Here is a 27,752-nt window from a genome sequence, read left to right as displayed (position 1 = left end):
AATGGGCTTTGCCCTCCTGGCTGCCAGGACACGCTGCTGGCTCACGCTGCTCCTGCTGCCACCGGCACCCCCAGGTCCCTTTCTGCTCAGCTGCTCCCCAGCCACTCGTCGTCCAGACTGGGCCTGGGCCTGGCATTGCTCCGTCCCAGCTGCAGCACCCGGCATTTGCCCTTGTTGAATTCCGTGCCACTGATGACTGCCCAGTGCTCCAATCTATCTAAATCCCTCTGCAAGGCCTCTCTTCCCTCCAGGGAAGTAAACAGCACCTTGCAGACGATTGGCACTGGGTAGAACCTGCACTTGAAGATGCACCTACTACACTGGTGTAAATACACCCTCACACTGAACTTCATTCAGGGCAGCTGACAGTGCCAGAGTATACCAGAAGCACAAAAACACTCAACTCTTCCTGTTCTGAGAGCAGAGATGACCAATATGGTGAGAAAGATTAGGCAGAAAGAGAATAAAGTGCTATGCTGGGGGGGGGTGGGAAGGAACAGCAATGAAACACTCCATCTTAACAGGGCAGATACAAAGAACTGAAAGGGTCAGGGGCACCATTTTCCTTACATTCCCAAGCAAGGAGCATGAAGGTGACCAACACATACACAACCTTAATAAAAGCACACATGTAAATCAATTAAAGATCTAACTTGTATCCTTTAAAGCGTCCAGTTGTTGAAAACATTAAAGCCTTAGCTTTGCACATGTGTACTTAGATCCAAAAAATGCGAACGTGATTTTAGTGTACCAACTCAAATGCTCTCCCTTTCTACCAACTTGAGGGAGAAGGCACAGAAAATACATTTCGTGCATTATTTTCTTAAAAAAAAATAGGTCTTAAAACAAGATTTAGAGGATGCAGCTGATTTTTTTTCCCCAAAGAGAAATCAAACTGGTGCTTTCACTGATGTGCAAAAAAATTGCACAGAACACCAACAAAAATAGACTACATATAGAAAGTAATACCTGCAAATTGCAGTAATGATAGTTAGAAGATCTTTACAAGATCCGTCCCAGAAAAAAAAAACTGCCTTTTTATCAGTCATTGTTCCCATTACAGAAGAAAGATTACTGACAGGCGTGTGGACTTTTTGTGAACATTTATTTTCAAAATCTGAGCTCTAAGGACCTAAGCTTCCTTTTATTCCTCGGGAATAAAAGCAACTTGAACCCTACGTCCAACATCCAGACACTTAAAAATTACACTACTTTACAAGACGCAAACATAAGCTGGTAAGTTTCAAAAGGCATTTTTAAATTCACATTTTGCAAGTACTCTAGTGTGACTGTACTGGGGAGGGAGAACAAATATCTGTGCACTTTTCAGAAGAATTAAGAAAAGTTTCAGCCTTTTCTCTCCAGTGACCATTGCCTTCAATATTCTTGATATATTGGAAAGACTTTTCTTCTTGACCTACTTTAAAGTTATTTATACAAAAGAATCAAAAAGAAGATCGGTGCATGGGTTATTGTCATGCAGCCAATTATAAGATGACCACACATGCTGAACTGAAGCAAGGATTATTCAATAAAGTTAGGAAAAGTCTGTATTTTCTGCTTGCTGAGTATTTCTATAACGAGAAGTATATTTGCAATAAATACAAGTCTTGTCTGTATCACTTGTAATATGCATGTAATCTAATACAGCTGATGGCACAAACCTGATAAATAAGACTCCATTTGCTCTTCACAGCATTGCAATAATCTGAGTATCCTGATAATTTTTCATTTGTAGAGACACAAACACAGTACGAATATGAAAGAACGTGTCACATCTCACCACTCCCAATTGTTCATTAATATTTATCAGCTAATAGATTGTACTTCTACAAATCAAGTACACAATACAGTAACTTCCCATTGCTGAATAAGCCACAAGCTCATCATTAATGATAGAAAGCTTCAACTCATCCATGAACCATTTGTTAAACAAGTTAACAAACAGGTCAAAGAGTAAAACAAGCATTAGAAATTCAACTTAAACCTTTGCATACAATCTTTCAATACATATGTGAAAGCATATAAAAAGTTCAATCCTTCAGACCTGATTCTCTTTTACTCCAGTCTTTTTTAAGTCTTCTGTTAGACAAAAAAGGAGGACCCTTCCAACAGGAGTTTGCTGATGTCAGTGTAACAAATACAACATATAGAGGTATTTAAGGTAAGTGGAAATCAGATGTCTGAAATAGTAAAGTCTTAATATACTGAAAACTATTTGCCTCAGACCCTGCTTTTTTTCCAGCTGAGTGTAAAATCCAGGCTAAGGTATAACTAGAACGGTCTTCATTCAAATTCAACAGAATTTTAAACTATCTATTCAGGTTCAAAGAGGAAAAAATACCAGTGGTTCAAACCTCTATTTTTTGATCAGAGTTGTTGTATTTGACACAATCTTCACCTCTCACTCAAGAGGTATATCTATTAAAATAATTTTAAAGAAGCCTGGCATTAGCTTATTAGAAGTTATATTCAAGACTTAGTTAAAAAAGCAGTAGATCCCCCTCAGAATCAAAAAAGAGGCTTCTTGTTAGAAAGTGATAAGAAACGTACACATTTTTAGGGTTTATGAATTTGAATATTTTTTAGAAGAGTTTCCTGTTGTGGTAAACAAATACATTTGATTGAAATAGTTCCCAAACCAAGAATAAAGCCTTTTTTTAAATTTGAAGGACATCCAATCTTTTATCACAATCAATTAAAACCACATATACAAGTATTTGGTTAGTTTACAGCATCAAAAAAAATGCTAGAAATCATTCCATTAGTTGTTGGAACAAGAAAACACGAATCTAAACTGAGACAAACCAAGGAAACTGTAAATACCTATCTGCTTATTTACTGTCAAATGCTTAGGGAAAACAATCCTAAATGTTGAGCAGAAGTACTGTTACCTAATGTTACTCATAACAAATGCAGTTGTCCAGTAAAGGTGATACTTTTATTTCTATTATTTAAGCTCTTACTTACAGGTACCTACAGCTTTGTCAATTTTTTATTTGACTTCTTCCAATGCTCTATTCAGCTCTCCTATCACCTTCCCATCAGAAATTTCAGCACAAGCATTAAAGTTGTTTTAAGACTGAGATTAAAGTGAAGGGGAGAAAAATCATTTTATCTATGCTAAGACACATTAGCGTAGTTTTCAGATGTTCGATGCCTTGGAAGAAAGACAAACATTGGATTGGGAGTCCTTTATGTTGGGAATGCACCTATTTCCCTGGAAAAGCCTTTATGTCTGGTTAAGTTTTAGCAAAATTTCAGTTTGCATTTGTTTATGAAAGATGTTTGGAACTGGCAGCTACATTTGCGAGTATCAGCAGCTTTTTCTACTGAGCTTTAGATTTGAACAGAACAGTCTCAGAGAATTTTTCCTTCCAGAAACCGCAGATTGCTGAGACGCAAAGAAACTGAATGCACAAATACTATTGGTATTGATCAAACTCTTACCATCCACCACACAGGCATTAAGTAGTTCGGTGGAGGAAGGGGACAGGTTTGCATATCCAGGAGAGCAAACATCACACACACACGGAATGGCTGCACAGAGAGGCTGGAACCAGGCCTTACAGGTGAGGGAAAGGAAAAATTCAGGGACAAAAATAGAAGCCAAACAGAACTGAGAAAGAGCTCAAGTAAGGGAAGGTAAACTAGAACTGGTTGGATAACATACACAGAATTACACTGGAATTATAAACCTGGGGAACTGGAAAAGGCAACAAAAGTGTAGAAAAGCTGGAGAGAGATAAAGGAAAACAGAGGAAGGGAAAGAACTGCAAGCTGGAAGAGGTAAGACAGGTCTTAGGATGAATAACCCTTACAAAGTCTGAATAGAAATAATTCCCTTCCACACATCCCAATTTTTTACCTTTATTACTGCGTTCTATCTGAAAGGAACCATGAAACCCACCAGCCACATGTTTATCTTTCTCTTGAGCTCAGCCCATAGAGGATGGCAACCTAGCACAATGGATCACTGCTATCAAGCAACAGAGACTCACTTACATACTGAAGGTCTCCCTATCACTGACAGTCACAGCCATGTGGTGAAGAACAGCTGCTTGCTGCAAAACTTGATAGGGAAACACCAGATGATGAAGGATGGTCTCAGTAAAAGAAAGTGTTATCCTGGATATACAGATGTTATTCCTGCCTCTGGTACAATTCCTTTGTGCTGGTAGCTAATGTTTAAGCCAAAAACTTTTCAGATACAAGACTCATTCTGCACTAATTCCAGGGCACAATTTGTGATTTTGAGTATTTGCTTACAGCCGCAAATGAAGTCGCACAGGCATTTGGAAAGCCCATGTACAATAAATCAGTTAAGATGGGTACTCGATGAGACAGGAATAGACAATCCTTAGCTCTCTTCAGCTCAGATCATTATCTTTAAAAATGAGGATATTGCTACTACCAGAATGAATGATTACTCCATATTCAAAGTTGATTTCAATATTTGAGGAATCAAACTTACATCACTCCTTTTGATAGCTATTCCTCCTATCAACAGCTATCAGGAAAAGGACTATCTACCGCCAATAACAATGCCTCCTTAGCCAACCTATATATTTCTCCTCATTTTTGAGTGCTCTATTAAACAGGGAGCCAGGAGAGAGTACACAAAAAAATGAAGAATCAGGGCAAAGTCCCATCCTATGGGGGAGGAACCACCAGAATATGCTACAAGATTCGTTTCTTAAAGAGAAAGGTGTAGCTCTAGAAGAGAGGCTACACCCTTCCTGTGGGGACATGAGGCTTACTATAGGCCAAGTATGTGCTACTGACCAGAGCCAGAGTTGCATGAACTTGGGACAGAATGTAGTTTACTGGTGCATAAGGCTGAAATAGTGCATATTCAGCTGAGAGATGGAAACCATTTTCCCGTATTTAATTCCTCATTACGCAAATCTGCTTCATTTCTGATGGGTTCTTTCTAGTTGCTATTGTAGTCTACAAGAAAAACATATGATTAAAGAGCATTTCAAGTAATCATATCACTACTGTATCAACACTATTTCATTTGTGAAACTGACATCCTCTCTATCTTCACCCTTAAACTTGACCGAAATTTCTAAACAAGGATATGGTAACATCCTGACAAACACTTTGTCTCTTTCAGCATTAAAAAGCAGAAAGCTAGCTAAGGTAACTCTGAACAAACAACAACAACAACAAGCTGGTTCCTCCACACTCACTCTGGCCACTCCTCTGCTAACAACACTGTGTAGTAGGAGGGGAGGAAATCCAACAGGCATAAAAACAACCAGTCTTGAAACAACTCTTATGTTGGACATAAAACCTGTTTCAAAAGCAACAGAGGGGAGGGAAAGGGTGCAGTTTCCTGGACTCCAGATAGGGATTAAAAAAATATGTCTTGGGCATATCAAGACTTGAAAGGCTCCACTGTGCAAAACTTCTCACCTCTTTTAGTTGATCAGCACTTCCCCACGATGCCGAGCGCTGATGAGATCTCTTTTCTGCTCCTTCTTCAGCCCAACAGCTAGGTGTCTGGAGAGAAAAAAATGAAATACGCATTGTACTGAACTCCCCAGGTAAGAATATTTTTGGCACAAATTATTGGTTTAATCTTTCTGCCATGTCGGTGTCCAGGCATCATACATAAAGAATAAATTTCAGAATCTGATATACCACAATAATAGTGTCTATAGTAATAAAAAAAGAATACAAGCAACTCAGTTCAAGGCTTTGTAAACTTGCATTTACAAAGGATGAAGACAATGAACATTATTGAAGAAAACAGCTGCCTGATGATCACAAAAAACCCTTACCTGACTAGTTCCTTCTCTGCTTCAGCATCCATTTCTAGTTTTCACTCAGTGAACACTTTAGAAAACCACAAGAATGAAATATATAAACACAACCTCAGAGACCAAAAGCCAGTATTTACTTCTCTCACCTGTGTTCCTTAGTCACTGTGCCATATAATCAATTCCTTATTGCTAACTCTGACTCAGTACACCATTTATTATTTCTGACACTGACCTAAACAGGCAGAAGACCATGCCTTTTCCAGCCTTGTCTGCAAGCCCAGAAGGTTGGTAACAATCCTTGGATGTCAGAGCTATAAAACTAAACCCTGACTGAGAAGGGTCTAGAAGCCAGATCTGCACCTCCTGGATTCATTCACCACAAGACTTACAAAATTGTGGGCATTCACCAGTACTTCTAAAGATGAGAGTCACTGTCTGTCAGAGGACCAATGAGGACAGTTAAAATCCAGAGTGAGTTTGGGGTATGAACAACGTAAAAGGGGTAAAAACACAAATCCATGAAAACAAAATGTTTTCAACATTTCCCACTGGTACTAGCTGAACAACAATACTGACTGCAAGAAATAAAACCATACCACTGAAAACTATGAGAGGTGGTTTTCAGGGCTATGGGATCAGGGCAACACGGGAGGATCATGGCAGACACTTTCCCAGGGGCAGTGGCAGCCCACCCCAGCAGTCAGACAGCATCAGCGATCCACCTCTCCACAGGCATTCGTACTCTTTAGCCTTCATCCCCCTCCATACATGGAAGCCTAGGTCCTCCACAGCTTTCCTCTACTGCTTCCTCTCCAGGATCTAGAAATCTCTACAGCACCTGCACATGGAGGTTGCACTTGTCTGGTAAGTAAGAAGGCTTGGCATGGCCTTGGAAAACACCACAAGCAATGCCTAGAGCTCCTCACTCTTGCTGCTCAGGGAAGAGGGGGAGAAGCAGCTCCCTGGGGACTGGAGAGTTGAACCCCACATATGCCATTAAGCACTGAATTTTAGTCTCAGGTCATAGGTTGTACCGTTAGGATCACAGGGCTGCTGTGGTATTAAATGGCCTACAGCCTGGCACCAGTGCCAATGTTTAATGGGCTAAGTCACGTGCACAGGCCCACGTATCCCATTGCTCTTTTCTGCCAGCCCTGCACTTTCTGCATCTTCTGTTATTTTTATGCCACCAAGAATTCTTCCATCAAAGCTGTGTGGGCGACTAGAAAACAAAATGACAACCATTTTGAAAATCAGCTTTTACTGATCTTTTTCCTGCGTGTTCCCAAGAAAAAAAAACAGTCTTTATAAAAAGTTAGGGTTCTGTGCATTGATTATATGACTCTGTAGGTCTAGGGAAGAAGCCATAATGTGGTTATTAAAAAACAAAACAAAACCCAAGAGAAACGAGTTAAAGCAGCTATTTAAAACTACCATAAAAATACATGAGTCACTCAGCCAAGCAATCCACTACTCTTTTCCCTAAAAGCAGAGCCTCAGTGCCACACACATGCTACCTATGTGTACATTTACTTGCTCTGCATTTTAATGAAGCCATGCTCTAAATAATTACTTGTTCTTGCAGATTAGGTGCTTACCACCTTCCTGAAATTTCTCAGTAGAACAGACTACTACCTTCTAATGTTTCTGAAAGCGTCACCAGTATTTAAGTGGCTTGAAGATTTCTAAAGCACTAAAGAAGATGGGGGGAAATTATTCCCTTTTTAAAATCATGGGCTTTCGCAATTTATTTTCAGTTTAAATTATTCTTTTCTGAAAGTATTTTTACTGTATTCTGAGTGCAGATGTAGACATATCCTCATACTACAAAAACAGACGAACTCCAATGCAAAAAGAATTCTTTGAAATTTATGTTCCAAGAACGCTTTCTGAACACATTACTCCACAGTTTGGTGAACAATTCCAGGACAAAGCAGAAACATCCAGAAAGATGGATGTTACCAGGGATCACTACAAACTCACAACCCATCAACTACAGCATAATAAACAGAACAGAAAAGACACTGAGTACCTAAAGAGTGCAAGTTTCTCAACAAACAGAAAGACTTAAAACAAAAACATATGTAGTGAGAACATGCTAGAATTTTTTTGAGCACAGATATTGATCCAAATAGGAAGGACAAAAACTAATAGCAACACAAAAAATTTCATCAACAATACTGGTGACTGTTACTAAAGAAGTGGGAATGTTTATATTGCAGCTGATTTAATCGGAATTCTGAACAACAAATATATAACATCCTTTCACTTAATACTAGATTTTATACTGCCTCAAATATCCTTTGACAGACTCTTCCACTCAGATACTGTCCCTTGAGACAAGGATCACACATAGTTGATTCCAATCTCTGAAAAATTGAGTCATGTCACAACCTTTCAAAATATACATACAAGTATCAGGATACAGGAGGCAGACTGTTTGTGCCCCTCACATCTATTTGCAGAATTGGGTTACACATACTGTATGATGTTCCTAGCGTAGTACTGAACTCAAGCAATGCTGTATTAATGCTCTATTTATAATCAGGTGAAAAAAATAGTTAAAAAATAACATAAGGAGTTGCTAGACTATTATAGCAAGCCAGCCTCTTCTTTAAACTCTATAAATTGCTGCATCTAATACATTGTAACCTACACTATGTGAAAATAAGTTCTACTTTTGTAACCCCAAAGCCTTATATTCAATCAAAAATGGAAAAAATAAAAACCCTTGTCACATGCAAACAGGAATTCTTTTTTGTAAGCTTAGTTGATAAAGAAGCACCTCATATCTCATTTGAATGTTGCAATTTACATCACAAATAAGATGGGGTAGTATAGAACCCTTGATATGCCACATTTCCTGAAAGTTGTTCTCCCACCTTTATTTACCATTTCTGCGAACTATGTTTATCCATGGAAGCTTCTATTTTATTATAAGCTGCTGTAAAGTGTACTCCCCATGTGCTAAACATCCAAACCAAAACAGAATAAAAGAAAAAAACTCAAAAGAGAATTTAAAGATAAATTTCTGAATCACAACAGATGAAAGCAAAATTGCTGCACCTCAAGTCAGAAACAAAATAAGAGGTCATGGGTACTGTCTCAATCTGGCAATGCTATTTCAGAGCTGAAATAAATTTATTGTATTAATTATGAACTAAGTAGGATTTTTCCTACAAGTTTGTGTGACAAAACTAAGATTTAAAACATTTTAGGACAAGAATCTAGAAAGCATTAAGCAATGCATGTTTCAACTTCAAGAGGAAGATCACTTATATTTTGAAACGCAGGGGTTTACGGTCCCGGTCTGTTGACACAATGCTTAAAGCATGTGCACGGGATAGGGCGCGCTGAGAACACCACATCTGGTTGCTCTCCTCAGTCCTAACGTAAATCACAATTACCATTGTTCTAACTCATCCAACCTTGCAGAGATTAGCATTTTTTCCAAAGCGTTTGGTAATTCTGCCTTGATTTTCCATCCATATCAAGGATATACACCTACATTCTTTCCACTTCATTTAGATCAGAATAACTGCATGGAGTACCAACCTACCTAAACCTAAAATAAGACTGAATTACTCTAAATATCTCATTTTATTGCCACCCCTTGGTTTTAATTACTATATCTAGCTTGCATCCCAGATGAACTAGTTTTGGGGGATGCATGCAAAGATTAAGAACACAAGTCTCCGTTCTACAATGGAGTTTTTGAAAAATTTCCGTGCTCAAAAGAAATGTAACAACAGCACTAGAAGATAAAGTCAAGTCAGTGTTTACATGTTTCTAAAGCATTCAAATCTAGAGATTTACAAGAAGAAGTGTCCTAAAGAGTTAGAAATTAAGTCAATTATAGGTGACTCCTCTTAAATATTTGAGAGGTTAAGGAAAAGTCAATGATAAATTCATAGCTATGTAACAAGTATCCTTCTCCTTTTTCCCTCCCCCCAAAGTATTTTGTTAAATAACATATGAGAATAATGATAACTGATAAACCAATTAAGAAAAGTTCCATGTAATTCAGCTTCATGGTTTATGTCACTTTTTAACAAACAATCTCTACCCAAAAGAAAACAAAAACTTTATCCAGGTTACTAATCACAGGTAACTAATTACCTTAAGGCCTTGACCTACATGGAAGAAGAAAAAACATTTTAGCCCAGCATTCCAGTTTAACTCTTTAGAGTAGTTCAGTAAAAATTCTGAAACATGTTTTTCAAACTTTCTTCATTGCTGTTTGCATAATACATAATTGTCATGCAGAATGAAAAAAGGCATATCCAAGCATCTTGGAATCCAGTTAAAAAAGGGGGAGGAATCACTGAATCGTATACCACTTGGACATTTATTATTTTTGTTGTATTATTCAGATTGAGAAAGATCAGATTGATTCATTTTAACTGGCAATATATTTGTTCTGACATCAACATCATATGTTCACCCCTAACCTCCCTTTTTTATTTTTCTAAAAATGTTTTCAATGATTTAACTACTGCCAAATAATTACATTAATAAGCTATGACAATTACCCAACTGTTTCTGGGGATTCTGCGGTTAGGCATAACCATTTCAACACAGAATTATTCGTCAAAGGTGGTGGTGGGGAAATTTCTTACATCTATAGTACAAGGGAGAATTATACAAAGTTGCTCAATCAATGCTCCCAGCCCTGAGAGAAGAAACATGGAATGAAGCTATACTGAATTTTAAATAGTTTTAAATGGAAATTTTAACTTTACCAAAAAGGAGAGGGAAGTAGGACAGCAGAAGAATTTGGGAAAGTCATCACAAGGTGTATCAACACGTGCAATAACATTCTACAGCAGTAAATTTATTTGCATTTCTGATTTTTTTTAAAGTACTAAAATGTTTTTTTATTTAGTACTATTTATTTATAATAAATAGCATTTAAATATTTGTAATAGTATTAAATAATAGTTGATTATCTAAAAACATACTGCTCCTTGAAGATCAGCTAGTTGTATGCATGTATACATATACACACAAATGTACAGGAATTCTGAGACATTTGTAATTGCATAAATATCACAAATATATGAAGTTGTAGCATATTTTTCCAAAAGCAAATACAAACCTCACTCCTCTTCAGTGCTTTCTGTCAAAACACTTGAGGTAGGAGCAATATGAACTATAGTTACTATTCTCCAAAATGCAACTGAAATTAAAACAATAAAATTGTTTCTCTGTTTAAATAAGGTGTTACTGAGAACTCTTTAGAACACTGGCTTAATTTTAGAGAAAGGAGAAATCTTTTATTCATGAGCATGTGCAGGTTTAAAGAACTTGCAATAAAACTCATTAATGGTTCATCTAATCACAGTGACGACCAGAATATGACCTTTTTATTATTATTATTTTAACTAGAAAAATTCTAAGGAACTTGGAACAACCATAATCACCACCTTCACAAAACTGCACAAAATCTGGATTTAAAATTAAGGTTTGATTAGGGAAAATAAGTACCCTTGAAAGAGGAATAATTATTCCACCTACAACATAAGTTATACTGAAAGTTTTGTTCATGGGTTTAGAAGCGAATCAAGAATTTATTCTCCAATGAAATATGCTCATTCAAAAAATGGGTTTTATTGATTTTCATTATCTTGTTTTTTATTGATTTTCTTTGTTACCATCTTCCACTCTGCTAAACTACCAAGTGTTATTATTTTTAGCTGCTGAAAACTATATGAACTCGCTTGAGCTAAAGTGTTACTTAGTCAAGAAACATGAAGTAGTAAAAGTACTTGTGCTGGTACTCACATAGAGAGCCAGGTTTTAATTTATTTTGCCATGCATGCACTCTATCAACAACTGGGACCTCATACGTGGTTCTTGAAACTAACCCAAACAAAAACATAACCAAAACTCAGTAATGGTTTATGAGTAAGTTCCATTATAAGCCTTCGCATTGAACATTTTACTTATAAAAACCTGGAAGCTGCTATGCCCATCACAATGCTTGTTACATTTTAACTACTCAGGACTGCATGGATATATAAATACACATTTTTTCAACCCAACTTGAACTGCTAAATGCTTGGGTTTTTATATATGCATAATTTGAATAAACAGACAGTGAACAATTAATTCCTCATTAGAAGACATCCACAGAAATCCAAACTAAGAATAAAGGTGGAGAGCTTTATTTGAAATAATCCTTCACCTTTTAATGACCACAATATTGTCTTTCCTCTTTTTTTCAATTGATTATGTTGAAAAGGTAAAACATTGTCGTTCCCTCAGCTTTGTTTCTGAAAGAGGCCAAGGGCGGCAGCCAACAGGTCAAATAACCCAAACACTTACTTTCAGCTCAATGGGAAAGCAATTTTACTGCCAAATGTGCAGAGCTCAAGTATTTATAGAACAAGTTTGTTTCTGTTTTCTGTAACTAGTGAAAAGGTTTGTGAATGCTTAAATATTCCAAATATTCCATTCATAACAGTATTTGTAAAGTCTGATATTCTATGAGAATATCAGAAGAAATATAGTATCTATGAAGCATGCCACAGGAAGTCTCCTGAATAGAACTTGAAATTAGTTTAAAAAAATTCAGTATGTAGTGAAATGAAGGCACCTTGGAAAAAATCCACAATTAATAGCTTTTCCGGTACATCCTTCATGACATAGATGATTGCTTATTCTTCTTTGCTAAAATTGACTGGCTGGTTTCGAAATGAATGAGTAGAATATGAAGATAGCATTTTCTTAAAGGGTCCAATCATAGTTTCCTGTAAAACCTAACTTTCTTTGGACAAATTTTACTCATTTGATTCCCAAATTTGTTACACAGAATTTCTGGATCATACTACAGCTAAGAAATACATACAACTAATAGCTCTCCACGACCTACAAAGACAATACAAGCTTTAGAGAATTCACAGACTTCTTTTCTTTTCTAAGCTTTCTACCCTTATTTTTCCTCCGTCAGAAGACTTTCTGCACTGCGTTACAGTACACTTCAAAGAGATGAGCAAAATTATTTATACATTCTAACTTGTCGTGTGAAATTCAGTTATTACACGAAAGACTAAAACCTCCCATCATTTTAAAGAGCTGCTGCATTTGCTCTAAGCAGTGGTGACAGAATGGGCAGAATGTCGCAAATTAGTGGAAAAAAGAAAATTAACCAAAAACTATGTATCTACAGGTAAAGTTACCACAGGAAAAAATCTTTGATATCGAAAAGGTGTCATGTAAACTGTTACAATGTAAGCTTCCATGAAGAAAATATTAATGGCACAATAGAGTTACAAGCAAATGTCAGGGTGGCAGAAGTATCTATTTAGTTTTTTCTTTGCAGGACACCCATGGTAACAATGGACCAGAATCACAGCACAAGGGCTAGACAACTGACATAATCAGCGCTACAGGGCCTCTAGACTAAAAATACAACCAATGACATTGTTCCTTCTATTTTTCTACTATAGTTTAGAATACTGAGACTAAGATGACTTACTTCATATACCCTAACAACATTATTGGAAAACCAAGAGCGTGACTTATTTGCTAGGAATGAGGTTTTTCAGAATTATGTGCTTTGTTTTATGTGCTTTGTTATTTTTTAACCTGTTTGATGGCGATCATCTCTGTGGGCAAACAGCCCAATGTAAGGAGGACTTGGGCAAGCAACAGCATTCACTTTCCCAGCCAAAGAGTGCTAGAGCAATAGGAATGCCACAGCAGCCTACCTGCCAGAGGATCCTACTAAGGACAGAGCCCTCGGGAGGATCCAGGAGTACTGGGACAATCTCAGCAGCCTTCCCTTTGTAGCTGCTGTAAGGCTCTCATTCTGATGACAGGCTTCAAGAAGCAAATCTTCCACAGAGCATTTTTATTCATCTTTCTTGCTACTAAGCAGCAGAAGGAACATCAAGACTGCACTGTATGCTTTCTCTTCTTCAGTTTCATCTAGTGACAAGCTGATCAATTCTTCTCAACAGTAACCTCACTCCTCACCCCTCCCCCCCAACTTTTTAAGACCCATGAATTTATTACAATTTAATAAAATCTTTAGTTTGTCAACCACTACTATGTTGTATGTAAGTAACAGTCAGCACAATTTTGAATACAGCAGCTTCAAAGTGACCAGATACAAGTCTGAGATTTAAACCTGTTCATTTAGCCTCAACAGACATGCCCACAGAGAAAGTTTTTAACAAACGCTTTATAAAAGCTTAAAAGTATTAACTATCAGTTGCATAACGTTCCTGAACTGACACTAACTGATTAAGAAAAGACTACTGTACCCTATTTTTATAATAAATATGAAGCCCTAAAGTGGAACCACATTTCTTTGGAATTGAGTGGAGCTAAGATTCCAGATCAGGTGATAAAAGTATTCTCAGAAAGACATTAATTATACGAAACATCTGTTGTTGTCTTATGACTTTTACCTGAGTAGATTTATCTTTCATACATGAAGGGTAGTGTACGTGGGGATCACGTGGCCACTGTCCTGTGAGGTAAGGTCCTGTAATTGTGTCCAAAGAAGAAGTTCGCCTTATGGTACCAGAAGTTCTGATTTGCTGGGATTTTGGCCTGTCCACTGTGGAAAACCAGAGCAAAAATCAACAAAAAAAAGAGTCAGGCTACATTTGATGTGAAATGTTAAAAGCTAGCTATGACAGACAATGCCGAGAACATATCAGAAATCTTTGTCTAAATGCTAAGCTGAAAAGAATGTCATTACATCAAAGCAGATAACATCAGACAACAGAAAAAAATACAAAAGCTAAAACTTAGCTACAAAATCCAACAACACTTGATGTGTCCATATCCGCAAGGAACAAGGCTACTTAGGTGATACATTTTCATCAACAAAGAACATAAAGCAAATTTAAACATGTTGATGATGCTACTCAGGAAAGCCAGATATTTAGAATAAGAAAGTGTATCACTATATCAGTTTAGCTTTATTTATATATTTGAAGTCAGCTTGCTCAGCTTTACAAATACTAAAACAAATCCTGGCAAAAATGATTCTTAAGAGAACACGCATCAAATTTCTTGCTCTCATGTATCTCATTCCATATTGTTTACAGTATCCCAATACAGGCCTCAGCAAGCTGAAGTGTGTGACTGTGTACTTCTCCCTGACACAGCTCAGGTCAAGGCAGCTGCTGTGTTTGCCTTCGCTCATCACAGTACCTGCAATCTTTGACTCCTCCCTGTGTTTCTCTCCCCATACACCTAGATCATGGAACACTTCTACATGAATTTGGAAAGCAGAAAGGCGGGTGATTCATGAGATCGTTCTTTCCCACATCAGAGTTTATGGCATGCTCTCTGGATCGTCTAGCTTTGTCCTTTAGGCAAAATTACTTCATATATTCATTTTCTAGGCTTTACATAAGCCAGTCTAAGCCCTATATTACAGCTACTGTCTATCTTGCTCACCCCCACTAAAGTAAGTTTGCAAGTGAAATTACTTTCAAAATAGTCACACGCTATGCCCTGATCTAACCCACCAAAATCCTGTTCACTGCTCAGAACTTGAGAGCTGACCTACCAGCATGCTTTTGTGGCCAAACATGGCCGGTGCCTCCAAATGCATCTTCTCTTGGTATATCTTATAGAACTGCTGAATCTCAAAAGGCGGACACCACCAAAGCTTTACATAGTATTAACATGATGATTAGGGTACAGCCTGCACTAATACAGCATGCTTGTAGTATGATATATGAACTTATACTGCTGAAACACCTTGTTAACAACTCATTCTAGGTGATAAACTTTAAATAATGTCGTGAATTGAAGTGCAATGGTGTGTACATATATATTTTGCCTTTGTGTAATGTAATTTTTTTGATTGCTTTGTTACTTACAAATCAAATCCCTACAGTTTCAAACAGATCTACCCTCATAGGATTCCAATCTTGAAAATTTTGCATTTTAAGAAAAAAACCTTTTGAACTACTACAAGTGAAGGAGGCTGAAACGCAAAATAAAGGTGACGTTTTAAACATGAAGCCAGCATTTACCTTTGTGCTGAAACAAAAAAGTACCTCAAGGGTGCATACCTATAAAGCGTTCTTCCAACCTTCACTGTTAAACTATTGCACTACACTACTCCAGATAGTCTGAGCATAGAAAATTCCTCTGAATATCCTGTTCACTAGCAATATATTACACAGCACAAAACTATAAGGAAGTTGCTAAGTACGTAAGCAGTGAGGTATGTTCTTAAAAAAAAAACAAACAGTAATTCCAAAGCAAGTTAGAGACCATGCAAAGAGAAACTGGCAGGATAAAGTTTGATAATGGTGAAATAAGAAATAACCGAAGTCTACGTTTGCAAGCTACAGTTTTAAAAATATTATGAAAAAAACACCACATGAAAGCAAGCCCAAAACACACGAACAAAACACATGCAACTAGAGTGAACTAAGGCCTATGTCTTGTTCTACAGCCAGAAGAAAGGCAACAGCAATCCCAACATTAATAACTCACAGAATTCCACCGCAAGGGGGACAGAAACCACCACCACCAAAAACTACTATGGAAAAATAGAAATACAGTAATCTTGAATGTGAACTGCAGGACACTATCAAACCCTAAAGCTAGAAGGAGAGTTCAAGTCACAGTCTTGCAAGTCCCCATTACTCTTCAGTATTTCTTTGAATCGCACAAAATAAACCGAGGACATTTCTCAACTGCATAAACGACTAAATCAAAGCTACCGCTAATGTAATGCCAATGTTACTGCTGTCTGTTCCCTCCATCTACCTTCAGGCAGCATGAGCAGAAGTGTGAACTCATAGTGCAGTGATGCACTGCGTTAAATATAAAGAAAACTAAAATCTACGCCAAAAAAAAAAGCCATAAATATGCAGTTTTCACCATCAGATGCAGAGCTGGCAGCACATATGGGGCAGAAACAACCACAGGAGAACCAGGGCTGCAGCAGCGTTGTGTTCTAGTCAATAAATGTTTCATCCCTCACCCTTTTATGATTTATACATCCTTAGACCATAAAAAATAAAGGACAAGGGATTTGCAAGTATGAAGTTCGAAGGAACTTCTACAAATTAGTATTTGACAAACTGTCTCGTACAGGAATAATTTAAAGGTAACTGGATGTAGCGGAGAGCAGGCTTGAACTGGACCACAACACTGCTGGTTCAGATCAGCTTTGAACTGTTGTGGAGCCACAACCACAAGCAACTTCAGGTTCATTTTAAGTCTGAGTTCTTGCTACTCTGGAGCTACTACAGAACTTTCACTTCTCCAAGCTTTCATTACCAACTGGATTTTAATGCTACTATCACAAACATTTTTCTCCAGTCCCAATCACTTTCTCCTGATGGAAACCTCATGCTCTGGTTCTCCTGCACAGGAAAAAGAAGTGCAGCAAGTACCTTCCAAAATCTGAAGCACTTCAACGATTCCTGAAGTTAGCCAGCAGGCTTTAGCACTGAGAAAACCATGAGCAATATAAAAAAGTTTCTAAAATTACTCAAGTTTTGGACTGTACCACATCTGACAACACTCAAAGAACATGAACGGATTCTACTGCGGTGGTAAGAAGTCAGAACAACTGTTTTCTTTTTCAGTGATGAGATGCTCCATCTCACAAGGAGCTCAGCTCTACGTCCAGAACAAGTAACCTTGGGAACACAGTACTTAAGAAGCATAACATTACTTGGAAAAGTTAGCTGTAAGTTACAGAAGCAAGACATATGCTCATAGGAAAACAAAATACTTCACGCATTATTTAAAATACACCACGAGTTTTAATGGTATGTATATAAGGACTATTGCTAGACCTTTCTAGTTATGTTTTTACAGAAAAAGACACAAGGGTCCACTTGAATACTACAGCTGGTAAAATTCAGAGTGATCCTACCTCCCAGCAGGAATCAGCTAAAATAAACCGCATGAAATCATGGTTCTGCATGCTGCATCGACAGCCAAAAGAATTCTAGCTATACCACCTAGACTGACTGAAAAAAAGGTTTCCATTTCTCTGCCAGCAAAATGTAATTCAGTACGACTAGCACATGACAGTTCTTTTGAAAAGGACATAGGGCTCAAATAAAGCCATCTGCTACAGCTCTGAAACGAAGAGATTGCCTCCCCACCCAGCAGAGAGGCAGCTAACCTGCACCTAATCTCACAGCCATGATCACAGTCCATTTTAGCTTAAATAATGTGTTCTGCCACGCGTGCAATGAGGCAAGTTACCTGCAGAAGAGGAGCAAGACCGACAGCTAGCATTGGTACCATGATAAAAAACTGCTTCAGCTAAATCCACCAGAGTTCATTTATTAGCATCTTTTCTTCCCTCATCTCCTTCAACAGCTACCGGACGCAGCTCAAATTTGGCCAAGGCTCTTCCACTCACATCTTTGCATAGATATATCCAGCTCCAAAAGACTAAAATTATCCTAAGAACTTCTCAGATGACAGATTCCCCTCAAGTTGAGAGCAAAAACATGAAATAAAGCTCATTCTTCCCTGAAACGAGCAGTATTAATATCGCCATCTCTTTACCAAGATCAGCTAACTGCAACACTCTTCTACCCAAAGGCTAGGTAACACTCTCACACTAATATCTCAATCTGTTCTTGAAAGCTCATCTGTAACAGATGACTTTACTTAAGACAGCCAAGTCACAACACCATGAAATATCGGTACAGATTTCCACAATACAGGTGAGACAGTTTCACGAGGTGTTGCTTCTCTTCGGTTCAATTACTTGGTACTCTGCAGAACCTTCTGGTTCACCTTCAGAGCTACTACTGAACTGAGACCCAAGCTTATGTCCCATTGGCAAGAATTTCAGATTTTACCTAGGAAGTCAACACTTCTGAAGAATTTTGTCCAAAAATACTCAAAACATGAGGCCTGCAAGACTCTTGAAAGGACTCGCTTGGTGTGACTTGATGGACATCCATCTGCTTAAGACTCCTCTCAAAGGTCCCAAAGGCATAGATCAATTAGTCTGGCTAGGAGATGCAGAGGACTAGAAATAAGTACAAAGAAGATTCAGGTATGTCTGGGACATTTCTACTACAGACTGCAATAAATTTACAGCAATCTGAAATACCAATGATTCAGAAGTGCCCGTGCGAATCCTTTTTGGATAACAAAGTATGTGGGAACACAGCACAGGAACAAAAACTGTAATGTGAAGATAGAAAGCTGAATATTAAGGAATGGTGACCCACAGCAACCACTGAGAATGACGGCTCAATGCCTGGGGCCCAGTTACCACAGCAGCAGCTGTTCATGCCTACCTAAAAAATTTTTAGACAGAATTCCCCTCTTCTGTTACACCTTCTAGAAGCATGAGAAGGGATACATCTGCTCTTACTTATTTCAGACCACGATTCCTTGAGTACTACTAACAGACTTTCAGATAGAAGAGGAGGAATAGTCTTGCAAGAATCTGTTCAAGGCTGTTTTTTTAAGCATATATTGATACTATACTGATTCCTGAATTTATATTTGATGGGTATTTCCCACTCTGATTATGTAGGTAGGTGGAGAAACCAACACACGTTTATTTTCAGAACTTGTCTCTAAGACACTGTGAAAGAAAAGACTGAATAATGAGGATTTAGAGGCTGCTCAGAAAAAAAAAAATAAAAAAATCAATCTTCATTCTCAAGAAGGCTTTTCTCCTGTAACTAGAGCTAAAAATCTCTCAAGGAGATTATTAGTGAGAGATTTGGGGTCCCTAGAAGTTTTACTCCACAGGACAGACCTATTAACTCAAAAGACATTTCCCAGTTGCCACTGACTGACAGACTGGTTTCTGACCCAGCCTGCAAACTTGCTGAACTACCATATTAACAGTCCAGAACAATGGGCATACTGTTTGCCACGTGCTGTTCGTAAAAAAAAATAACCAAAAATAGGATTTCAAACAGCAACTCAAAAAACCACCCTAACATGCAACTAAATGCGTAAAAATATGAATTTTAAGCTACTGCAGTCTTCCTCCTGTAATAGAACAGCTTAATCTCATCAATAGCTTAAAACAAAGCAAAACAGCATGTTCAAACATTGAAAATGCACTAGCATTTTGCTTCTGTGAGGATGTAAGAGACAGTCATTTCAAGTTACTTTCTGATGCATCAGTAAAAATACTGTAATTGCAGCTCCGTAAAATGTCTCTGTATTACATGCACATTGTTTTTGATTCAGTTTTATCAACTTCGGAAACTATTCTGAAGTTTCTATTTTCAGAAACTGACACAGAAGATGACTAAAAATGAAGGGGGATGACGGTCTGAAGTAACTGCTTAAAATAGACTGATACAATTCACACTGAATTGACCAAAAAAAGCAGGCATAGAACAGCGTCATGATCGAACCAAGGCTCCAACAACCAAACTGGACAACCATAAAGTGGTCCAGGTCTCCAACCCCACACTTGTCATCCAAGACAATCTACAAGCTAGAGTGCCCAGGTGATAAAGGAGGCTGTACGCACAAAACTGCAGACAAACACCCACTGTAAGGATCTTCAGAATCAACTATATTGAGTTATCTTTCATAGCCACAACTAAGGAGCCTAAAAAGGCAAGAGGGATTCTGACCAGTCACTGAATCCAACAGGCAGATCAAGGCATTTCCTTCCACCGAGGCTTTATGCATGACTCTGCAAGGACGCACAACTCCTTCCATACACCTGCACAGCAAGGCACCACGCTCAGAGCCTAGAGGAAGAGACGGATATGAATGAACCTGCAGGCACATGAATTTCTTCGGACCTACAGCTGACTTAAAAACTTGGCTGTCTACAGGCGCTGAAACATGGTCTCTGCCTCATGTCCCCATTCTACCTAGCGACAGGTCAAGTGAAACGTGGCTTACTTGCACCTTTTAGAAGTCAGATTTTGTTCAGAGCAAAACTCCCGTTTAAAATCAACATTATCTTTAGAGATCAAGCACAGAAAGAAAGCTCTAATCTGAGTAAGAAAAGCAAACAAACTATAAGGAAGAAAGTTTCTGCCCTCTAAAGCCAAGTTATTCTTCTAACAAAGATTACAGCTGGCATGCATAGGACCTGTATAAAATGACTAAGCATTTAAGATCACAAAAACCTGCTTTGTTCAACAGATGTAACCTACGTGTTCGCACTTCAACAGGACACTAGAAGGTAGATAAAATGCTAATTTAAAACCTTTCAGATTTTTATGTATTTCAGATTTTCAGAACATACCTTTCTTTGTAAGGTTATCACTTCAAATGTGAATACTACACAAAGACCTAAACTTACATGATTTTATTAAATTACGCTATTTCAAATATATTCCTACTTTTAAAAGAACTGACTGGAGCTCTGTAGCTAAGCACTTGGGAAACATAAAACCAACCCATTAACTGCTGTACACTTCTGCAAGTAAAAAGATTTTCTTCATTTTAGTTCGTTAATTTAGATCAGTCAAATGATAAATTCATCTGATCTTGAGAAAAACTAGGAACCAAGAACTGCACTAGAGCTGTTTTTTCTACTTCCAGCATACTACAAATTAAAATCTTCAACAAAATTGTAAACATATGCAATTAATTCAGTTACTAAAGATATTACCTTTGCCAAATAAACTGGGTGACTGAAGGGATTTTTTTGTTGTTCTAATGATGATAATTTCATAAAATGTTTTAGAAAAGCGAGGCTTTTGCACACCTTTAATTTAATTCCACTTTCCTTCAAAATGCAGCCAGACAATCCTGAATTAACAAAAAAACTTTAAAAAGTTAGGCACAATTCACCATTTTCACAGTCAAAATTCAGAAAAAACTGCAATCAGCACATGACAGGCCATATATACGATGCCACCATTCTGACCATCGGCGAGCAAGGATAGAAAGCATCCCCCTAGCTAGAACTAATTATACTAAGCAAAAATAGTATTTTCTTCTGAAAATACTGAAAAATAGAAATGTTAAACTAGATTAGAATTGCTTGCTTAGAACACGGAGGACCAGAACTCTGCAGTACCTCAGACAATGTCTCAGCAGGTCCCCACACGGCAGGCTGCCCATTCGCACAAGACCTGACCTGCGCCCAGCGCTTTTTGCAGTCATTTCATGCTGACAGTCAGAAGTCCCAACATCACTCAAGTCCACCCTTCAATATTTCCAAATGACAAGCTCCCACTTGGAGGAAAAGATACTCTGCTCAAGTGCAACCTCACATCCATGAGCATCCATTTTATGCTTTCAAATCTCACATTTTCTGTTATTTCTAATTCCCAAGCTCCTTCAACTCTTGCTGCATAATCTTCCTGCGTACTAATTAAACCTCCCAAAATTCATCAAGTTTCATCACCTTAATTTTGAAATTTGCCTATGCAGATAAGATCTATTTCCTGCACAGGAAATTATTTCTCCTACAAAAACTACCAGGTTAGCATGACACAATATGGAATTCTCATCCTGCATTCAATGTTTCTCACTCACCACTTTCCACTATCCCTTAGAATTTGCTCCGAGCTTTTACATAAAGCAGAAGTTAGACCGATAGATCTCTATATTTCAGAACTGGTCTTAGCAATTTCCAAATTTTAAGAATACGACCATAACTGCTCTTCTCTTATCTATACTCAAACAGTAACACCTCCTATCCAGGAGACTGCTTTAGAAAATTGAGAGCAAGTGAATTTCTGAGTAGGCTTTTCTGGAATCCTGTAAAAGAAAGCACTTAATTGACTTGATTAAAATCTGTAATCTGCATCTATCCCAGCTGTGGTAATTTCTAATTCCAGACAATCCTCTCCCTCAGGCTTCCACCTTGTGTCTTCTTGGATTAAAAGTCACCGCCCTCAGTTAAAACTGATTGCCTATACTCCACATTGGTGAGGAGAAAGCAGTGAATAAATATCCGTGGTATCTCCTCTGAGATTTTTGCTACTATTCTTTGGAGTCAATTTTGAAACAGTAAGTTCCAGTAAGTCATCCCTGGATCATCCTTAACATTTTTCTTGCTACAGAATGGCCCCAACTACTTTTTACCCATGCTTTTATTTGCACACTTTAAGACCAAAACCAGAAACATGCAAAGACAAAGTCTGCTTGGGTTTTAACAATTCTCAACTAAGACTTTTTTGATTGATAATGTGACTTGCTCTATTTAGTTCATGCTGTTTCCATCAGACTCTCCTCTAATTCCTAGCAGCCTTTTTGAGATAAGTGTGCATGTAGTCGGATCATCAGGTTTCACTGATGTTTGAAAGATTCCAATAGTCTATTTTTCATTAAATCAGATTCTTTCCACATTTGTCAGAGCAACCTTGTTTAACCAGATTTATCATACTATTTTCTTCTGAAATCTGAAACTTTACTCTAGCCTTATGTGTCATTTATCTCTTTGTAGGATTTTTTATTTTGCTGGACATGCATATAAATTTGGACAACTTAAGCAGGCCTAGCTGTAGAAAACTAACACCTCAAGCCATCTACTATACATGCAGTGTCAGTACATTCATTTCTTCTGTTCACCCACATTTTGAGTTGTCGGACTCAGTAATTTCTACCTTCCATTTGGTCAAACTAGGTTTCCGCTTTAATTCTTGCGATCAGAAGATCGTTCCACATCCTCCAACTCGATATTAAAGGTAACATACAGCTAAATAAAATCATGAGATTCCATAAAATAACCGTAATTACCATAATTACTTCTAAGGAAGGAATTAGCCTGATATATACAACAATTTTACAATGAGTTATTTTAAACACCACATGGACTGCATACTTGAATACACTACTTGGTTTGAAAGTATGAGTTGTTCTGTTTCTACAGTAATGCCCCAAAATTACCTGGATCTTCTGGGTGGACAAGCTCCTAAAATGGGTATATATCTCCTGTCACTTCACCTATGAAGATTACTGAAGCTTCTTTGTACTGGTATTTCTCTAATACACGTACTTTCAAACATGTACATTGACTTTTTTTTTTTAAACAAAGAGCCACTGAGGGTGAAATACTAGAGGAATCAGAGCGTTAGAGAAAGGATGTGTAAGGCTATTTTACTACCAACTACCACAATTAAGCAAGGAGCGCTATCAGTTAAGAATAAAAATTTTAAGTCCTTGAACTGAAATTTACTTCAGTGAAAACAACTTCTCCCTTCACCTGGCAGCTGCCCAACTTCTGTGTAAACCTAACTTTTTTTCTGCATTCTTCAGCAGTTAGTTGATATTTTTAGTCACACTGCTCAAAGTCTGTTCCGGGACACTCGGCATAAATATGGGTTTAATTTTTAGTGAAAAAGTCAAACTCCATTGCTTTGAAAAACAGAAAGTTAAGATATCCTACATAACAAACAGACTTTGAATAACATATGACATGCTGGATATGGAGGTATACACCTAACTGCATCGAGCCAATGCTGCACAGCCACTTGGGCCCTCCAGAAAGACTGATGGGCAGCACTCAGCTTCAGCTGACTCTGTGTGAGAACACCAAACTCTTTCAGAGCACAGACCGCACAGGTACCTGCTATGTTCATTAGTGCCTTCCAGTCCTACCAGCCTAATGAGTTCTGCCACCACGCGTGGAAGGCGTGACGCTACGTTAAATACCTACAGATCTTGCAGAGCTCCTCACAGGCTCCTCTACGCTGTACGTCTCGGTGGCCTGAGTTCTGGCAATACAGCAAAATTTTAAAGGTTTATCCAGCCACATTTCTGATCTGGCATGGGTTATGAAGTACAGCATTTCATCTAATGAAAGCAACTGTACCACTACCCCTGGAAGCTGTGCGTTCACAGACTTGGACATTTATATCTACATTGACACAAGCTACTCCGAAACATACGATGCCTGACTACATGTCATGCTTGGAGAAAATGGGGGTTTGGATTTATGGGTGAATTTCTGCAGACTAGCGTTAACAGCTAGTGGTCAAGTATTTAACAACCAGAATTTGTTTTGTAGTAAGAACACGTTATTTCCAAATCAGTTTGGCTTCCGAATGCTGACAGAGGTTAACAGAAATCAGAGTTTTGAATTTTTGGTACCGCAGCCTAAACACCTACATTAAAACGTTTAGGCTTGTCTAATCAAAAAGCCTTTAAAAAAACTTGTGTATGCAGCTAGCCAAACTTCACAAGGTATTTATACCAGAACAGGCGCTATACACCAAAACACCAGAGATTAAAAAGCACATGATATAACGATACCCATTTTGTCATACAAGCACTCCACTTGTCCTATGCAACTGCACGTGAGCTATCTGTCCTCAGCTGAGCTATCTGTCTGTCCTCAGCAGGAGCATGGTGTACTCCAGGCATCCCAAACATCACATGACAAAGCCCACACTGGACTTTCTTACCACTTGGAATACCACCAAGTGCTATAACCATGTTATCAGGAAGGCTTTGTGTTCACCTGCAGAGGAAATGTGTGGCTGCACACAGCTTGGTAGAGTCAAACCATCCTGGTCGTTATTACCCTGAAAACGCCTTGATACACTGTTCACATGATAAGGCAGAAATAATTATTTCAGAACCAAGTGGTTACTATGACTGAAAACATTATCAGAAGATAGATTTATACTTACAAAAAAGAAAATTATAAATTTCTATAGTTGGAGAAATGAGTTTCAAGTTCATAGTGTGAACACCAATGAACTTGCGATGATCAGTCAAGCCAGTCAGACTTGAGTATTAATTCTTGAATTTCAGAAATGTGTCTACGATTATAATCTCCTTGCTTAATGCCTGGTGTGAGAATGTGGAAAGAAGATGAAGCTAACATTGTTCAGACATGTTACTTACACAGTTCAAGAAACAGAACAGCTGAAGTACAGTCTAAAGTGGAATCATAATGCAAGACAGAGTGAGAAGAGGATAGTTTACAGTAGGTTTTAGATAATTAGAAAGCTGTGACAGAATTGCTATCATACTGTTCTTAGTATGTACTTTTCTGAGCAAAATACAAGACATTCTTCCTAGAGGGGAAACAAAGCGTGTAGTTTGGGTAAAACTAGTTTCAGGTTGTGCAAAACAAATTGCACATAAAAACCTGTGCTGTTAATCACTCATTTGTGCTTGATTCAGAGAATAAAATCCATTTCAAATAGCAACTCCTCAATTTAACAATAATAGCAGTGAAAGTTAAACCCTTATAAACAACTGTGTCATCGTTTATTGTTAGGGCACACGCAACACTAAGTAAGATCTAACCAATACAGCATTTAGATAAAAATCTGGCATTAAAGTTTCAAAACTCAAAGTCATAACATTTTATGACCTACTGGGAAGCGTCTATTGTCTCCAAAGTAGCAATACCTCATACAGAAAGCTACTTAAGAGATCTACTACCACAAAAAATGAAAACTTTCCATCATAACTGTCCTACATTGACCCAAGACAAGCAGGTTCAGTTAATCCCTATTTACAAATCATCTGTGCAGAAAACAGCTATTGCTTGAGAGAAGACACCCACACCTACTTTTTTTCCGACCAGAGAAAGCTAATCTGTTTTTAGTGACATGACAGTTAGTATTTTGGTAGGACTAATGGCTAATAAGAAGCAGTGCTGATACCAAAGCAGACGTGAAGGTGAAGGAGAGAAACGCACAGAACTGGACCGAGGCTGTACTGCAAGGCCAGAGACTGTGCCGAGGGCACTGCCCAGCACAGCCCCGCAGGGTTTCCTTCCCTGAGACAGGCTTCCAGCAGCTAGATGCCCTCTTCTGTCTTACCCAGGGCAGCAGAGTCTGAGCAGAGTCACCACTCGTCACTGGGAACGCAGAAAGGAACAGCTCTGGTTCCAAGGCCGTATTCGCACAGCTGGGAGAGATGGAAAGAGTTCCCAAGAGAACACGTATTTCCATTTCAACCATGGGTGAGAGTACTTCCATGGATGGCATCCCACCTACAGAGCTGGAGAAACTAACTCGCTACTCAAAAGGATTAATATTACACACTATCATGACACTTCATGTGACGCCTGTACTGCAGAAGTCTCACACTGTGATCCCTTTCAGTACCTGTCAGTCATTTTCAAGCTTTGGGATTTAATTTCTGATTCAAAAATAGTCAGAACACAAATCATCGGTTGTGAGCTTCAGAGTTAAATCAGGAAGGAAAAAAAATAAAGCACAGCTGAGGAAGAATTTTTTGGAAGAACGGATCTTGAAACATATAAGGGATTGTTAAGTAAAAACACTCATGTTCCTTCACTGCAGTCTCATTCTCTTCATTTTGCAATCGTCCACACCTTGAAAATGGTGACACAAAGGAAAAGGGGATAATCTTCAGCTGACAAGTTGCTGAGGATATATCCCTTCTAATGATGAGATACAAATATTAGTTTACTTGCCTAAAAACGCCTTAGGCCATTGTTTAGGCACCACAGGTTTACACAGGAGACAGCGCTGAAAGCGAAAGAACTCAATGTATTTAAATATTAACATTAAAGCAAGACAATCATCATTAACACAGTTAACCATCTTAAGTCCAGAGGAAAATTTTTCCATTACATATCTTTACTACAAGGCCTTTTTTCAATCAATAAAAATTTTTTTAAAAAAAGTACTACTCAGTGTGTTAAACCCTACTATGTTAACAACTTTTGTTGAACATATGCTAAATCCATGGAGCACTTACTATTGTGTCAAGTGTTGGCAACACTTTTCTCTACAGAAGACAGTGCCAACTGGTTTAAACAGGAACTTTCATTTTCCACCGTGAAGAAAAGCCATTACCTTCTTCAGAGGAAGAACCATAAAAAAAGGTTTTCAAATATTCAGAGACTGAAATATTAAGGGGCATATATTTCCAATAGGTCTCACATCATTACAGCTATTTCTTTGAACCAAAATTTCAGAATTAGTGCATCAGTTGTATCTTCTTTTTTTTCCACGATCATATCTAGAGTAGGAGCATAAGCCCCATTTTAAAAATAACTAGCTTTCCACTGTCAATTTTAGCAATATAGCAAAGCTCAACGACTCATGATGTGTCAACCTGTATTTGGCAAACACTGACTCTTCATAA

The 27,752-nt window shown here is 38.0% G+C and overlaps 2 protein-coding genes across 5 annotated transcripts in view; one reads left to right on the top strand and one right to left on the bottom strand.

Moving 5' to 3' along the window:
• ASNS (asparagine synthetase (glutamine-hydrolyzing)) overlaps nt 1-27,752 on the top strand; it is an 853,397-nt gene that overhangs the window by 554,620 nt on the left and 271,025 nt on the right. The gene's annotated exons all lie outside the window — the stretch shown is intronic.
• GLCCI1 (glucocorticoid induced 1) overlaps nt 1-27,752 on the bottom strand; it is a 55,710-nt gene that overhangs the window by 22,692 nt on the left and 5,266 nt on the right. For all 4 annotated transcript variants that reach the window (XM_035545172.2, XM_050709215.1, XM_050709214.1 and 1 more), the window contains exons 2-3: nt 14,189-14,340; nt 5,422-5,508 (exon numbers count right to left, since the gene is read on the bottom strand). In XM_035545172.2, the coding sequence (XP_035401065.1) occupies nt 5,422-5,508; nt 14,189-14,340 (239 nt within the window). The remainder of the gene's footprint in view (nt 1-5,421; nt 5,509-14,188; nt 14,341-27,752) is intronic.

This window comes from Cygnus atratus, chromosome 2 (genome assembly GCF_013377495.2).
Source record: "Cygnus atratus isolate AKBS03 ecotype Queensland, Australia chromosome 2, CAtr_DNAZoo_HiC_assembly, whole genome shotgun sequence".
NCBI lineage: Eukaryota > Metazoa > Chordata > Aves > Anseriformes > Anatidae > Cygnus > Cygnus atratus.
This window is presented reverse-complemented; position numbering and strand designations above follow the sequence as displayed.